We start from the raw sequence: 17,885 nt of genomic DNA on the forward strand, positions 1-17,885 counted from the left end.
AGAGATTAGAGATTGTGTCAGCTACCCGTTTCTGAGTTTCAGCGCCAAAGCCCTTCTTCTCCCTGTTTTGACGCTGAGAATGGACCCTGAAAACATTTTCCGCCCAAATGCTAGGATTTGCCAGTAGAGGGCACGACAGAGCCACTGCAAGGACATACCATTTGGCCGCCTTCTCTATTGGGTTCCTGTCCTCCATCATTGATGGTCATTGGGGAACCCACTAATTCTTCATGCTTGAGCTCCAGCTGCGCCCTCAGCTAGCACCTTCTCCACTGGTAGCAGCTCCCACAGGCAGCTTAGACCTATGCTGGCTGGCAAGCTTTGTTGCTGTTGGCAGACTGCATGGTCCCAACCACCCACTTGGACCGGGTGTGAATCTCAGCCTGAGAGGAAGGCAGGGGGAGCTTTCCTTGTATCTAGTTCCTTCACTGTCTATTTTCTGGCAGCCTAGAGAAAGTACCTGATTTTTTCTAAGTGCTCATTCTAGACCATTAAGTCCTCTTTTACCCATGTTAGCAGTTACTACCCTCTACTTGCCAATATATTTTTAAAACATATATATAATAATTTTTTTCCTTTTCAAACAACCTGATCCTGGACAGAGATGTCTTCTAAATCTTGTGGCACAAAGTGAAGAGCTTCTAAGAAACACGTCCACCTGTCCCACAAGGGACTCAACATCAGGTCCCTGCTCATTGAGGCCCTGATGATTCAACCAGGAGAATTTATATAAGATTATTAGGAATTTATAAAGACACAGAAAAGGTTTGATTTTATTCATGATTTGTAATTTAAAATGTTTTCTGGAGCTCTTAGCTTACTGTCCGTAGATGGACTTCAGGGGTCTCTAGTGATCCAAAAATGTTATACAAAAAAAAATGTTTTCATAATTTTCATTCTATTCTTCAAGGGGTATGTGGCTCCTAAGATATTTATAATCACTGACCTAAAATATTTAGAGTTGTTCTTGCAGAAGGCCATTTACACAACAGGATAGACATAGTCATAGGACTATGGTCTTCATGGGAAACATACAATGAGAAATGGTGAGCAAAATGGGACAATAAAAATAATTATAACACTATCATTAGCTATTAATGATTCAGTGCCTATAATATCCCAGGAGTCACCAATCTATAAAGCAGGTGTTTTTTAGTTCTACCTTGAAGATGATGATACTGAAACATGAAGAGGTCAGGTAATTTGGTCCATCTTCTGCAGCTATTATGTCATGATGGTGGGAATTAATCTTACTGCCTTCAAAGATTATACTCTTCTTCAACATATAGTGCCTTCATTATGTACATTTTAACGTGATAAGTGGCACAGAAAGTTATGTTTATTTTGTTTCCCAGAAATACTATGTCCTCATTTTGAGTTTCCATGCCCCTGCTCAAATTACCTTGGAATTGTCCTATTACAGTGGAATTGTCCAAAGAGATGTCTTTCTTCAAAACCTACATCAAGTTCCTGGACATTCATGAAGTATTTCCTGAACCTCCTAGCCTGTGATTTCTCTTCCTTAATTCTTGTAATGTATTTTGCACCCTGCCAGTAGTTTTCAGTGGCTGGGGAAATGGTGTTCAGGAGCACAGTTGGGAGGGCAGGGCTGTAGTCAAAGTCAGAAAGCAAGAAGCTATAAAACCAAATGGAATCATTGAGAGAATCAATGAGAGTAATCAAGACACCAAAATTAATAAAAAGTATATGTCAAACTATTAAGGCAAGAGAGAATAGGTGAGGAGAGGTGGCCATCAAAATGGTGACCAGGAGAATAGAAAGCACATGATAAGGAGATAGGCAAAGTATGTCTATTGGCTCTTAACTTTGAGTTCTGAAATTGTGATGCAATGCCAAGGTTGTGGATGCTGGGGCAAAAAGAGGCTTAAAGTTTCCCATCCATTGAAGGTAAGGATCATTTGCTATGAGCACAGTAGATACTCTATAAGTTATGTATTGAGATGATGATGATGAATCAAGTGCTAAGTTATGTCATGTAATAGAAGTGTGAGTGTCACAACAAAGAAAGCATAATGGAGCTGAGTGATGAAAAGTGCTGTGAGACAAAGGTGGGATCTGGAATGGCCACACAAGGCTAGCAGGCACAGCACATCTGACACTACATGATTCCCAAACCCATGGTGGATTCTACCTATGGGTCATAGCAGCTTCTTCTATGCAAGCTGGACCTGGAGCCATGACTCTCCATAGCACTGTGCTCCAGAGAGCCACAGACAATCCACTGAGGTTGACATAGGCAGGGTAGAAATGCAGTGGGTTCATACTGGTATACTCTAGGGAGGTTCCATCTTTAAGGTTTTGAAACTTCCTATAAAACCACAGCCCCAAAGATCCTAAGGGGCTCCCTGAACCTAGTGTTGTCTGCCTGACTGCCAGTTCTCTCTGGGCCTCCGCATAAGGCAGCAACTCAAGAGTCCGTGATTGGCACAACCTGGGGGCTTCAGCACTCTGCTCCACTTCAAGAAGTCATTGAACATGTTGAGTCTCATCCTGATTCGAACGTTAACCTACTTGCAAGTTTAGAGAAGGATGGATGGTTTGGGACTAGGTCAAGGAAGAGCCAAGGGAGAAAAGCAGCTCAGTGCAGAAGCAACATGGAATGAAAAGGCTTAGATGTGCGTATGCATATGGTGAATTCCAGAAACATGGAACTATCTAGGCCTGGCTAGAAAAGAAGCGATGACAAGAAAGGAGGGGGGAAATAAACTTCTAGATATTGGAGGAGCTGATCATGAAGGACTCAAAACCCAAGAACTTTCCATCACAAAATACAAGAGTCACTGGTTGCAAAAGGCTGAAGGAGACAAAGAATCCCAATGAAGACTCTCTGCCACATCCTTAATTGCAGAAGGTAGAGCCTGGCAGCGAGATGCTGGCAACTGGACACGCTGAGAGCTGTGAAGCCAGTGAGGAGCTCCAGCCAAGATCACAGCCACATGATTGTAAGGCAGTTAGGCTCTTCCCAGGCATTGCCTCTGCTTCTCTCTCTCATTCTGGGGATGAAGGCAAGGATTCTGCCCCAACGCTCATACATTGCAAGGGATGTCCCAGGGAAATTTATTTGGCGATGAGCAAACTACATGGGACCATTTCTGAAACATCTCATTGGCTCTTCAAATCCGAGGTAAGCAGTGCTATCACAAAGCTGCCCAGGCTTGTATTTTTTTTTTCCCCCACTTTGGTGTGAAAGTCATTCAAGGCCCTAGGAAAAAATAGATGTATAATAAAAATGAATAAAAGCTGATGGTGTAGTGTTTTCCAAAAGAAGAGGAAGAAGACTGTGAATGACACAGCTGCTGACTATATATCATTGGCTTTCCTGGGTCCTGGGCATAAAGCATCTTTCAGTATAAAGTGTGGATAATAATGTCTGCCCCTGTCTGCCTCTCACAGAGGTTTCAGACAGAAAGGAGTGAATACAACCACACATCCATCTGCCACTTCCCTTTACTATCCTCTGATATTAGCATCGTGATTTGTGGCATCATGATTATCTATAAGACAATGCTCTGAAACAAGGTATCTTCAAATGAGGGGACTATCATTGCTGGTATTATTGGGGAAACATGAGCTATAAAAAACACACTCAGGTTATTAGCTGGAAGTTTTGCAGAAGAAAAGAACCTGAGTTGATTTCAAGTATCATTTAGACCTTTTCTTTTTCTTTTTTTTTTTTTCTTTTTATACCAAGGTATAACTAACATACCATGTTATGTTAGTTTCAGGTGTATGATCTAATGATTCTATAATTCTAGACATTTCTCAGTGCTCATCAATTTAAATGTATTATTGATCCCCTTTAGGTTTCATCCATCTCCCCATCACCTCCCCTCTGGCAAACACCAGTTTGTCCTCTGTATTTAAGAATCTGTTTTGGGGGGATTTGGGTGGTTCGGCCAGTTAAGCATCTGCCTTTGGCTTGGGTCCTGATCCCAGAGTCCTAGGACCAAAGCCCAGAATCAGGCTCCCTGTGCAGTGGGGAGTCTGCTTCCCCCTTCACCCTCTGCCTGCTGCTCTGTCTGCTTGTACACTCTTCTCTCCTTCTCTGTTAAATAAATAAATAAAATCTTTTTTTTTTTTTAAAGACGTTTTTGTTTGTGTGCCTCTTTTTTTCTTTGTTTTGTTTCTTAGATTCTACATGACTGAAATCATATGATACTGGTTTTTCTCTGACTGACTTACTTGACTTACCCTCTATGTCTATCCAAGTTGTTGCAAATTAAACCCACTATTTTAAAAGAAATTTGAATATTCAAATGAGGGGAAAATATGAGGTGGCATTGGCAGGAGAAGCAGGTACTTCTACACACAGTGTGTGTGTAGGGAAACTGGTACAGACTATAAACAATTGAGTCAAAAGTCTGTAATTATTCATCCCATAATCTTCACTCCTGGTTATCTATTCTGAATTTTAGAAAATTACCTTTTCATTATGTTTACAATCTCCACATTATTTTTGGTAGTAAAAATTCAAGACACTCAAAATTTGAACACAGTAGAATCTTTAAAGATTTTTTAAAATGTATTAGAAAGACAGAGCAGGGGGCAGGAGCAGAGGGAAATGGACAAGCAGAGTCTGCACTGAGTGTGGAACCCAATGAGGGACTTGACCTTGAGATCATGACTGAGCCAAAATCAAGTGTCTGACACATAAACACCTGAGCCACCCAGGAGCCTGTAACCACTGTAGAATCTTAAAGGCACTCTGATAAATTGAATTAATGCTTAAATTATATTTTATATAAAAAGATTAAAAAATTTTAATAAAAATTTTAAAGATGAAGCACCTGGGGTCTTCAGTCAGCTGCCTTCAGTGCAGGTCATGATCCTGTGGTCCTGAGGTAGAGCCCTGCACCAGGCTCCTTGCTCAGAGGGGAGCCTGCTTCTCCCTCTGCTTCCCCACGTGACCCCTGTTCATGTTCACTCTCTCTCTCTCTCTCTCTCTCTCCTCTCTCAAGTAAATAAACAAAATCTATAAAAAAAATTAGCAATGTAAAACATTTTAAGAGAAAATATTAGCTATAAGGAGCAAGATAAAAGGTTGTCAATAAAATATGGTCCATGTTATATAAAATATAAAAAAACATGAAAAATGAGAACAGATGAGAACAATGTTTTGTTCTCTGGCTGGTTTTGTGTTTTATTTTGTATATTCCAAATATTCATCAAAAATATATAGAAAACATACAACTTTAACATTTTTTTAAAGATATTATTTATTTATTTGACAGAGAGATCACAAGTAGATGGAGAGAGAGGCAGGCAGAGAGAGAGAGAGAGAGGGAAGCAGGCCCCCTGCTGAGCAGAGAGCCCGATGCAGGACTCGATCCCAGGACCCTGAGATCATGACCTGAGCCGAAGGCAGCAGCTTAATCCACTGAGCCACCCAGGTGCCCCACAACTTTAACATTTTTAAAGACATTTCCTTTAATAGCTTCAAGTAATGATTTTACTAGATGAGCTACAAAATTGGCCATCTTAGAAAAACAAGTCATAACATTGATTTAAGGTAGAATGATTTTCAGAGAGGATGACCATTCCACTGTTAGTTCATTTTTTTTTTAACTTTACATTACATTATTCCTCATACAATCTTGAAACTAACTTTAATGTATCCACCAAAAGAAAGGAAGCAAATTTTCTGGAAGCTAATAATTTAGATTTTTTTTCCAGGTTATGAGGAGCATACAATAGAGAAGCAGGTGGTGTGACTGTCAGAATGGTCAAATGATGGTAGATGACAGTAGGAATGTGGAGAGAGAAGACATGCTATGTTAGTTGCTTTTTCAAGTGATTCCTTCCATCAAGGAAAAGTATCATTTATCACAGAGACGAAACATAATCCTGGGGACAAACTGAAGAGATTATAGGCTTCACTAGACACCAGGGACTTTTCTCTGACGATTTTTCATGAACTTCTGGGTCACAGACAGGTAGGGCAAAGGTTGCTTTGCCACTGTGTGTGTGTGTGCATGCATGTGTTGTGTGCATATACAATGTGAGTGTGTGTGTGATTTCATGTGCATATTATATTATATTTATCTTATATTTATCTCTGAGTGTATTTTCTTGGCTTTGGAGCTACAAGAAATAAACAACCACACTGCACAGAGTATTGTGGCAGCAGATGCAAACAAGAGACAATAAACCTCACAGAAGCCTGCTTCTCTTACCTATCTGTATGCCTATTACATCAAGTCTACTGGGCAACACCTTTTTTACATACATTATTTCAATGGAGCCCATCATTTGATAAAATCTGGACTGGAGACAGTCATTCAATTTCCTCAAATGAATTAGGTAAATAAGTTTGTGATAGATGCACTCAAAATCCACTCCATGGTTCATACGGTTTGGAAATAAACGAAACTTCAGACTCAGGAAAGTAGAACGTAAGCTGTCGCCGATCTACTTTTTGATTTGCTGGGGTCATAGAATACAAACCTATGCGTTTAGAAATGCAACGGCTCTCTCAGCCATTCTGTTACTGCAGGTGTTGGTCTGAGAAGACCAAGAGGCTTCCCAATCAGCTGAGTGGAAACACATTCCGGGATCGCATGAAGAGATTTCAGCCATGAGGCTGGGAGTATCATTCTGTGTTTAGTATTTTGGCTACCACCCATTCAATTCCTTAATTTCAATTATTTGGAGAAAAAGGCACAAAAGTGAATTGATATAGTCTATTAGCTCAAAAGCCAAGTCTATATCCATAGTCCTGCTATTAGCCATTTTCCCCCTCTTCTGTTGGAGAAAAAGTAAAGGAACAAGACCATTTCTACTATGTTCTTCCTTTAAATGAAAAAAAAAAATCATTTTAAGACCTACAGTGAAGTAAGTTAGACCTCAGCTAACAACCAATCACATTATTCTCCTTGCCTCTGGATGAGAGGATGCAACCCTCAGAAAGCAGAGCTGAAAGAAAGCAGCATTTCTTGTGAAGTGGAAGAAATGAAATTAATCATTTTTAGGAAACTAGCAGGCAATATATTTCTTATGTTATGTATATAATAATCCACATTACAGGTACTGTACACACACTTCAATGGGCCATTTACTTTCTGATTGTTTATTATATGGTGCTGTATTAGCATAGGATGAAAGATTTGAGGAAGAATAGAGAGGTATTTTTTATGTCTACTTTAAGCTGTTAGTTTTACTGCATTTCAGGATGTGGAGGATCGTCTTGTAGGCAAATCGAGCCATAAAGACTAAATTGAATTATCCCCATGGAACAGCTGTTAAATCTCCAGGGAGTGGGCAGGTCCCACAGAAGGGAATGACAAATTGCAATAGGGATGCTCCCTGAGTGCCAGCGGCTAGAGAGGTTTGTACTGGATGAGGCCAACGCGGGCGCTTCCTTGAGCCTTGAATCACATTTTGTAATGTATGGGTGTTATCGTACCCTTGCTACCTGATTTGTTGATTCCTCAACTCTTCCTGCTCAACTCTGAACTTTCCAAGACTCCATAACTATGAGAGTATGTGAACACTGGCAAAGGACAAAAACACCATCCCTTTCAAAAACCCTTACTTAGCACAGCAGTGACTTAGTAACTTGGAGCAATGCTGATTTTGTAGCTGATATTATGTCTTTGGGGGAACACTTTAAGCCTGAGTAGGAGAATAAAACAGTTTTTACTTGTAATTAACAGGGAAAACTCTCCCTTCCCTCACAGAATTCCTAAAGGAAAAAGACTAGGTATATAAAGGTGTGTGTGCACGTGTGTGTGTGTGTGTGTGTGTGTGTGTGTGTAGTGATATGAATTCTCACTTAAGCAAGGTGATGGAAGCAATTTGGAATAAAAATACATTTCACTTTTTTTTTTCTTTTAAGTTTTGAAGGTTAAAAGTAATGGTTGTCTACCTGCAAAGTAAAACAGTTTTCTTGGGATTATTTTTCCCCAAGTACATTAGTGCTAAATGGATCTTTGTGCTTCATATTAACAATACCACCAATTAAACTCTGAGGAATGAAGTATGCTAGCAATGTTTCAGGCAACTTGGTAAGTGCTAGAGTAGTATAAAATCAACAAAATACTTATTAAAGTTTTGGTTAATCATTCTCTCAGAAAAAAGAGATGATGAAAAGCTCCCAATATTCAGAAGTTCATTTTTTCTCCATGTTCTCTTTTTTTGTTGTTGTTGTTCTGTGCAACCAGCACATTTTTAAATATATGTCATCATTAGGGCACCTGGGTGGCTCAGTGGGTTAAGCCACTGCCTTCGGCTCAGATCATGATCTCAGGTTCCTGGAATCAAATCCTGCATCGGGCTCTCTGCTCTGCAGGGTGCCTGCTTCCCCCTCTCTCTCTGCCTGCCTCTCTGCCTACCTGTGATCTTTATCAAATAAATAAATAAAATATTAAAAAAAATAAATTAAAATAAATATGTGTCATCATTAAAGTTATTTATAACACATAATATGTATGGATATTTCCTTTTTGAATATAGCCCTGAGGATTTTAGTTATTTACATGGAAGGCTCAGGCTAGCAGACTTTCGAACCTGTTTATAAATAGTAGATGTAAACAATATCATGAGCTCCTTGTGTTTCAACACACTCTGTCAACACCTTGCACAATGGCAAATGGTATCCTGCCTTTCATATGAGTTGACATTCATGTCATTACTCTAAACTAAACTCCCAGTAGTGTGGTATCTTATTGCCAACAGGCAGACTGAACTCAATGACACTAGTATATTATGAAATATTCATTAGTAATATTGGAGAAGGGATGGGCATGAGTGTATTTTACATGGCTCAAGTCTCCTGAATGAGGCTGAAGAAGAATATCACCACCAATCTAGTGATTAGGTCACCTGGGAGATGGGCAACCTAAGTACACATTGATAAGATAATTGTCAAGACCCCTGAGCATGAGCCAGGGATGGGTAAGTAATATCACTGGATCTCCTAGAACCAGAGTCAGAGGACTAACCCTCTCTTAGCACCATCCTTACTCTTCAGAACTACAGGAGAAATTTGGTGCTAACCTTTTAAAATAATTGCAACCTTTAACCGCACATATGATTCCCCTCAAGCAAGTCTATCTCACACCCTGGAATCCAATGGCCACTTTAAAAAATGCTTTACCTATATAAAATTCAATTGCCCAAATGAAATAAAGTATTCATTATAAGGTCTGCTTATCAGGGGGGGAAGTATATATCAAGGTCATTTAAGTCCCACAGGTTTTCTACAGTCTGCTGGCCGGATTACAAAGAGAATCAGATTTTGCCTGTCAAATGATGCGGTGGCCAACTTTTGTCATGGCTTTTGGAAGAGTGTCAGTTAAAAGGAGTTTCACTTCTGGGAAGATGGAGTAGTGTAATTTTCTCTATTATCCCCACTAAGCACAACTAAAAACTTCTAGACATTACGTATAAAATAAACCTAAGAAGACTGAATGGTGGAGAAAAGAAAGTATGCTGAAGGATCTTGACAACCAATGAACAACAGTAAAGAATTCCCCAGATTTTCTTTTTGTCTCATGCATCTTAGAGTTGTTGCTGAGAAGTCAGCAGCCTGATGAGACCAACTGGAGCAGGTAAAAAGTAAATCCCAATCAGAAGCCTGCTCTCTATGATCAAAGGCCCAGGAGAAGGAAAGCTTAGTAAGACAGAATACCTTTAGACAATAACTGTTCTCTGCCAGCCAAACACTATACAAAGAACTCTGACCCTGTTTCCATTCATCCATGCTATAGCAATGTTTTGAAACCCCTGACCAAGACTGGGTCAGAAAAGACTGAGTAGGGAGCAAGAACTTTAAGCTTTGTCACAGTGTAGCAAGCTTCTCCCTGTAGTAACAGTTGAAACCACATGTTTGGTACAGCTTGGACTGTGTACCCCCACTCAGCAGTTGTGAGCAACCCCACCCACTTCCTGCAGGGATGGTGTTGGAGATGTTTTAGAGCCAAGTCATGACTTTCATCACAGTCCAGCGGTAACAACGACATGCCCACACACATACACACTGTGATGGCAATGGAGGTCACGTGGAGAATAGTAATGAGGTTCTCATACACATCCCAGCCAGTTGGAGGTATCACTGACGAACTGATGGGGAGCTGGAGCTCTCATTCTTCTCCACCGTACCCTTAGGTGTCAATGGAGTCTGAGTGGAACACCTGGATACTATCCCCACCCACCTAGGAGAAATAAGGTAAAATCCCCTCTCCGCTATTGGAATAGTGTCAGAGAAAGGCAGCTAATAGAGAATAGCTATTATGATTGATCATAGCATACTCCCTAAAGTGTTCAGGTTAAAATAAAAATCTTCTTGTTATATAGCAAGAAACAGAAAGACCTCAAATTGAATTTAAAAAGGTAATCAACAGATGCCAACACTGAGATGACAAAAATATTGTTAGAATTATGTGACAAATAGTTTTAAGCAGCAATTATAATAAAAATCCTTCAGGGAACAATCACACATGTGAGACAAATAAGAACATAGAAAGATCCAGCACAAAAATGGAAAGTCTTAGCAAGGAAATAGAAAAGGTAAAGAAGAACGAGATGAAAGTTTTGGAACTTAAGAATACAATAAAATAATAAAAATAATTAACAGATATGCACAATAACCAAATGAAGAGAGTAAGGAAAGAATGAGTGAACTTGAGGATCTTACAATAGAAATTACTCAATTCGAACAAAAGACAAAAGAAACCAAGACGAAAACATGAACAAAGGGTCAGGGACTTGTGGGATTATGACGAAAGATGTAGCATTCATCATTGTGGAATTCAGAAAAGAGAAGAGAAAGAGAGGACTAAAAATTACTCAAATAAATGGCAGAGTTTGGAAAAAGACAACAGCCCATACATTCAAGAAACTGAATGAAATCCAAACAGGATAAACATAAAGATATCATATCATTCAGCACATAATAGTCAAACTTCTGAAAACAAAAGACAAAGGAAAGATCTTGAAAGCACTGAGAGAGAAATGACAGCTTATCTATGGGGAAAATATTTTAATAATAGTTAATTTGCCCCCCAAAAAATTGAAGGAAAGTGACCTAATATTTTTCAAGAACTGAAAGAAACAACAATCAAACCAGAGTCTTCACCTTGATCCCAAAACCAGACAAGGATCCCACCAAAAAAGAGAGCTATAGACCGATATCCTTGATGAACACAGATGCGAAAATACTCAACAAAATACTAGCCAATAGGATTCAACAGTACATTAAAAAGATTATTCACCACGACCAAGTGGGATTTATTCCAGGGCTGCAAGGTTGGTTCAACATCCGCAAATCAGTCAATGTGATACAACACATCAATAAAAGAAAGAACAAGAACCATATGATACTCTCAATAGATGCTGAAAAAGCATTTGACAAAGTACAACATCCCTTCCTGATCAAAACTCTTCAAAGTGTAGGGATAGAGGGCACATACCTCAATATCATCAAAGCCATCTATGAAAAACCCACCACAAATATCATTCTCAATGGAGAAAAACTGAAAGCTTTTCCGCTAAGGTCAGGAACACGGCAGGGAAGTCCCTTATCACCACTGCTATTCAACATCGTACTAGAGGTCCTAGCCTCAGCAATCAGACAACAAAAGGAAATTAAAGGCATCCAAATCGGCAAAGAAGAAGTCAAATTATCACTCTTCGCAGATGATATGATACTATATGTGGAAAACCCAAAAGACTCCACTCCAAAACTGCTAGAACTTATACAGGAATTCAGTAAAGTGTCAGGATATAAAATCAATGCACAGAAATCAGTTGCATTTCTCTACACCAACAGCAAGACAGAAGAAAGAGATATTAAGGAGTCAATCCCATTTACAATTGCATCCAAAACCATAAGATACCTAGGAATAAACCTAACCAAAGAGACACAGAATCTATACTCAGAAAACTATAAAGTACTCATGAAAGAAATTGAGGAAGACACAAAGAAATGGAAAAATGTTCCATGCTCCTGGATTGGAAGAATAAATATTGTGAAAATGTCTATGCTACCTAAAGCAATCTACACATTTAATGCAATTCCTATCAAAGTACCATCCATCTTTTTCAAAGAAATGGAAAAAATAATGCTAAAATTTATATGGAACCAGAAAAGACCTCGAATAGCCAAAGGGATATTGAAAAAGAAAGCCAACGTTGGTGGCATCACAATTCCGGACTTCAAGCTCTATTACAAAGCTGTCATCATCAAGACAGCATGGTACTGGCACAAAAACAGACACATAGATCAATGGAACAGAATAGAGAGCCCAGAAATAGACCCTCAAATCTATGGTCAACTAATCTTCGACAAAGCAGGAAAGAATGTCCAATGGAAAAAAAAAGACAGCCTTTTCAATAAATGGTGCTGGGAAAATTGGACAGCCACATGCAGAAAAATGAAATTGGACCATTTCCTTACACCCACACACAAAAATAGACTCAAAATGGATGAAGGACCTCAATGTACGAAAGGAATCCATCAAAATCCTTGAGGAGAACACGGGCAGCAACCTCTTCGACCTCTGCCGCAGCAACATCTTCCTAGGAACAACGCAAAAGGCAAGGGAAGCAAGGGAAAAAATGAACTACTGGGATTTCATCAAGATCAAAAGCTTTTTGCACAGCAAAGGAAACAGTTAACAAAATCAAAAGACAACTGACAGAATGGGAGAAGATATTTGCAAACGACATATCAGATAAAGGACTAGTGTCCAGAATCTATAAAGAACTTAGCAAACTCAACACCCAAAGAACAAATAATCCAATCAAGAAATGGGCAGAAGACATGAACAGACATTTCTGCAAAGAAGGCATCCAGATGGCGAACAGACACATGAAAAAGTGCTCCATATCACTCGGCATCAGGGAAATACAAATCAAAACCACAATGAGATATCACCTCACACCAGTCAGAATGGCTAAAATCAACAAGTCAGGAAATGACAGATGCTGGCGAGGATGCGGAGAAAGGGGAAAGGGGAACCCTCCTACACTGTTGGTGGGAATGCAAGCTGGTGCAGCCACTCTGGAAAACAGCATGGAGGTTCCTCAAAATGTTGAAAATAGAACTGCCCTATGACCCAGCAATTGCACTATTGGGTATTTACCCTAAAGATACAAATGTAGTGATCCAAAGGGACACATGCACCCGAATGTTTATAGCAGCAATGTCCACAATAGCCAAACTATGGAAAGAACCTAGATGTCCATCAACAGATGAATGGATCAAGAAGATGTGGTATATATACACAATGGAATACTATGCAGCCATCAAAAGAAATGAAATCTTGCCATTTGCAACAACATGGATGGAACTAGAGCGTATCATGCTTAGCGAAATAAGTCAAGCAGAGAAAGACAACTATCATATGATCTCCCTGATATGAGGAAGTGGTGATGCAACATGGAGGCTTAAGTGGGTAGAAGAAGAATAAATGAAACAAGATGGGATTGGGAGGGAGACAAACCATAAGTGACTCTTAATCTCACAAAACAAACTGAGGGTTGCCGGGGGGAGGGGGTTTGGGAGAAGGGGGTGGGATTATGGACATTGGGGAGGGTATGTGATTTGGTGAGTGCTGTGAAGTGTGTAAACCTGGTGATTCACAGTCCTGTACCCCTGGGGATAAAAATATATGTTTATAAAAAATAAAAAATTAAAAAAAAAAAAAAAAAAAAAAACAAACCAGAGTCTTCTATACAGGGAACATATCCTTCAAGAATGGAATAGCTACCAAGACATTATAGATTGAAGCACAGCTAAGAACTTGTCACCAGCACACACCTTGAAACATGGCAAAAGGAAGACAGCCATCCTGTGTATATACTAAAACACAGAGACATGAAATATATGAAGTGAAACAGAACTGGAAGGAGAAATGAACAAGTCCACAATAATAACTGGAAATATCAACACCATTGTTGAGTACCTACTATGTACAAGGCACTCTGCTAGGTATTGGGTATGCAGTGGTGAAAAAGAAAAAAAGCCAGCTCTGGCTCTCAGTCTATTGGGGAAGATAAATGTTAATGAATTAGAAAAGGATATAACTTGCCAGCATGATAAATGCTACAAAGTAAATCTCAAAAACACAGAAAGTTTAACTCCTCTTATTCAAAATTCCACATTTTAATATAAATAATAAGGAGGTAAACACGCAATTCACAAGCTATAGAATCTGTGGCTCTACTCGCATTTCCCAGAGATAATAAAGGACTGAGGCTAATACAAGGTAAGCTGCAACACTCCCCACAGCTGGCACACAACTGATAGCCAGGAAAATGGAATTCTCTAGGTGCCTCTAATGTATTGTTCCTCCTGATAACGCAGTTCACACCGGCTCAGTTCCTGCCTTTTCTCTTGCTCTCCACTTTCACCTGGGAGACTGATAGGACCTCAAAGAATATAATATAAACACATTATAAAGAAGTTCAGGAGATGGGATGGGAAAAAGACTTACTCCAACCTATTAGAAACCACCATGCTGAGAAAGGTGTTGACTTACCACAGTGTAGATCTGATGCTTTCGTCTTTTAGCCAGGTCAATTATATTTATTCCATTGTAGTAAAGGTTTTCAATACATCCATGGAAGTTTTTCTTTAAAAAGGTCCCAGGTTTGCCTGGTACTGGAATTCCTCCAAAACTAAGCTTTATGAAGAGGGGGAAAAAAAATCAGCTCTTAGTTATAAGCCCTGAAGGAGTAGGAAAGAAAAGTAAGCGAGTGAATTTTAGTAGTTTCAATTGTATGTGTGAGCCAAGTGGCTCAAATAATTATAGATGCCATTTGATTGCACATTTAAAAGGATACTGATTAGCCCACATAAAAATAACTATAATTGCTTGCTTTTTAAGGGCTTATTTTACAAAACTATTTCACTTCCTTTCTGAACCTTCTTAATACTAAATAAAACAATAATTTATAGGAGGGAGAAATAAAAAAATCAACAACTTTATATTTTTCTCTTGTGCAAACATCTGAGAGAGTATAGCCAAATGAAAGCCAAGGGACAAACATAACATACCTCTGTTCACCTACAGAGAGACCTAGTTTAAAAGTCTGTGTTATACCAAATAATCCTATGTACATGATTATTTCCAAATTATTTTCTGTAAAGATGGAAGATAGGGAATAATCCAAATGTTCCATACAATTTCCTTAAAGGAAATAATCAAGAATTAATATGATGGAAACTTACTTAGTTGTCAATAATGGTGCTTATATATGTGATAAAACAGCAAATGAACATAATGTTGATTGAGAAATCAAGTTATGATGTCAACAACAAAAAAATTATTTATACACTATAGACTTGGAGGAAATGCACTGAACTGCTAATCGTGGTTGCTTTGGGAAGAACATGAGATACTCATTTTGGTTTTTTGTTTTGTTTTGTTTTGTTTTGTCTTACTACCATTCTTTCCAGTAAAATACTACAAATTGTTTTTGTAATATTAATACTACTTAAAAGAACAAACCTGATTGGTTGTGAATATTCTTACCATTATACAAGAGAAACAGGATGGTTTCTATAATCATGTTTATCACAACAGGATTCAATGTGTAAGCCAGGTTTTCTTCAGTGTTTTGAAATGTTACCTTTAGCAAGAATTTAAACCATATTGATGCTTGAATTTAAACCATACTGATGTCTCAGGAAGATGTGTTCTCCCAACTAGAATGCCTTTGTTTTATATGAATAGCTACTCATAGCTACTCAGGGCTAGTTCTAGATGTTTATTTTTTCCTCAAAAATTCCACACTATTATAGAAAAATTGTAATGTGTGATAAGGGTTATTAATCCTGCTGTCTACTTTCACTTGTCATTGCTTTATTCTGTTAGGAGAATTATTTGGTATTTTGTCTATTTTATCTTATTTTTTTTTATAAACCTATATTTTTATCCCCAGGGGTACATGTCTGTGAATCACCAGGTTTACACATTTCACAGCACTCACCAAAGCACATACCCACCCCAATGTCCATAATCCCACCCCCTTCTCCTAACCTCCCTCCCCCCAGCAACCCTCCGTTTGTTTTGTGAGATTAAGAGTCACTTATGGTTTGTCTCCCTCCCAATCCCATCTTGTTTCATTTATTCTTCTCCTACCCACTTAAGCCCCCATGTTGCATCACCACTTCCTCATATCAGGGAGATCATATGATAGTTGTCTTTCTCCGCTTGACTTATTTCGCTAAGCATGATACGCTCTAGTTCCATCCATGTTGTCGCAAATGGCAAGATTTCATTTCTTTTGATGGCTGCATAGTATTCCATTGTGTATATATACCACAACTTCTTGATCCATTCATCTGTTGATGGACATCTAGGTTCTTTCCATAGTTTGGCTATTGTGGACATTGCTGCTATAAACATTCGGGTGCACGTGCCCCTTTGGATCACTACGTTTGGACTTCAAGCTCTATTACAAAGCTGTCATCATCAAGACAGCATGGTACTGGTACAAAAAACAGACACATAGATCAATGGAACAGAATAGAGAGCCCAGAAATAGACCCTCAAATCTATGGTCAACTAATCTTCGACAAAGCAGGAAAGAATGTCCAATGGAAAAAAGACAGCCTCTTCAATAAATGGTGCTGGGAAAATTGGACAGCCACATGCAGAAAAATGAAATTGGACCATTTCCTTACACCACACACAAAAATAGACTCAAAATGGATGAAGGACCTCAATGTGCGAAAGGAATCCATCAAAATTCTTGAGGAGAACACAGGCAGCAACCTCTATTTTATCTTAAAGTTGAATTTCAGAATTGTTTTACCTCAGATAGTCCATTGGAATTTTGATTAAGAATTTGTTATTTCCATTGACACATTTACTTGGAGTAAAATGGATATTTTTGAAGTATTTCATCTTCCTATATAAGTACACAGTGTCTTTGTCTATTTTCAAATGTTTTTGATGAGACCGCTCATTATGTTATCATTTTTTACCATAGTTGATATACTCATCATTAAATTATTTCCTTTGAATTTCATGCTTTTAAAATTTGCTATTGTATGGAATCCTTAAAAAAATTAAAAAAAAATGAACTCGTAGATAGAAGAGATTGGTGGTTTCCAGAGACAGGGGTGGGGCCGGAGGAAAGGAGTAAAGAGGAACTCAAAAGGAGCAAACTTCCAGTTACGAAATGAATGTAGTGCACCGCATGGTGTACTATAGTTAATAATATTGTATCATATGTTTGAGGGTTGCTAAGAGAGTAGCTTTTAAAAGTTCTCATCAAACAAAAAATAAATTTGTAATTATGTGTGATGATGGACGTTAACAAGACTTATTGTGGTGATCATTTCACAATATATACACATACTGAGTCACTATGCTGTATACCTGAAATTAATATACGTCAAATACATCTCAAAAAATTATATTATTTAAGAATTGTTTCCTTAATTAAACATTCTGTCATATAAATTACATAAATATCCCCTTGTTTTCATTATCCAGATAATTTTATATTAAATAATGTATGTTTTAGTTAATATCATTGAACTTTTATTTTTTTGTTGTTTTGTTTTGTTTTTAAAGATTTAATTTATTTATCAGAGAGAGAGAGGGAGAGAGAGCGAGCACAGGCAGACAGAATGGCAGGCAGAGGCAGAGGGAGAAGCAGGCTCACTGCTCAGCAAGGAGCCCGATGTGGGACTCGATCCCAGGATGCTGGGATCATGACCTGAGCTGAAGGCAGCTGCTTAACCAACTGAGCCACCCAGGCGTCCCAATATCATTGAACTTTTAAAGGGGATAGTCATAAGCCATATTTAAAACACTTTACCCTCTTCCAAGTCAACGTTTATATATTTTTCCTTGCTCCATTGTCTTTGTAAATATTTTCTAAAATCTGTCCAATACTTTTTAAAGATT

The 17,885-nt window shown here is 38.5% G+C and overlaps 1 protein-coding gene across 1 annotated transcript in view; it reads right to left on the minus strand.

The window, feature by feature from the left end:
- CNTNAP5 (contactin associated protein family member 5) overlaps nt 1-17,885 on the minus strand; it is an 828,648-nt gene that overhangs the window by 413,404 nt on the left and 397,359 nt on the right. Inside the window, exon 7 of the mRNA XM_045066473.1 lies at nt 14,502-14,645. Coding sequence (XP_044922408.1) covers nt 14,502-14,645 — 144 coding nt within the window. The remainder of the gene's footprint in view (nt 1-14,501; nt 14,646-17,885) is intronic.

The sequence above is a fragment of the Mustela putorius genome, unplaced genomic scaffold (genome assembly GCF_011764305.1).
Source record: "Mustela putorius furo isolate JIRA1106 unplaced genomic scaffold, ASM1176430v1.1 tig00003867_pilon_pilon_pilon, whole genome shotgun sequence".
Classification (NCBI taxonomy): Eukaryota; Metazoa; Chordata; class Mammalia; order Carnivora; family Mustelidae; genus Mustela; species Mustela putorius.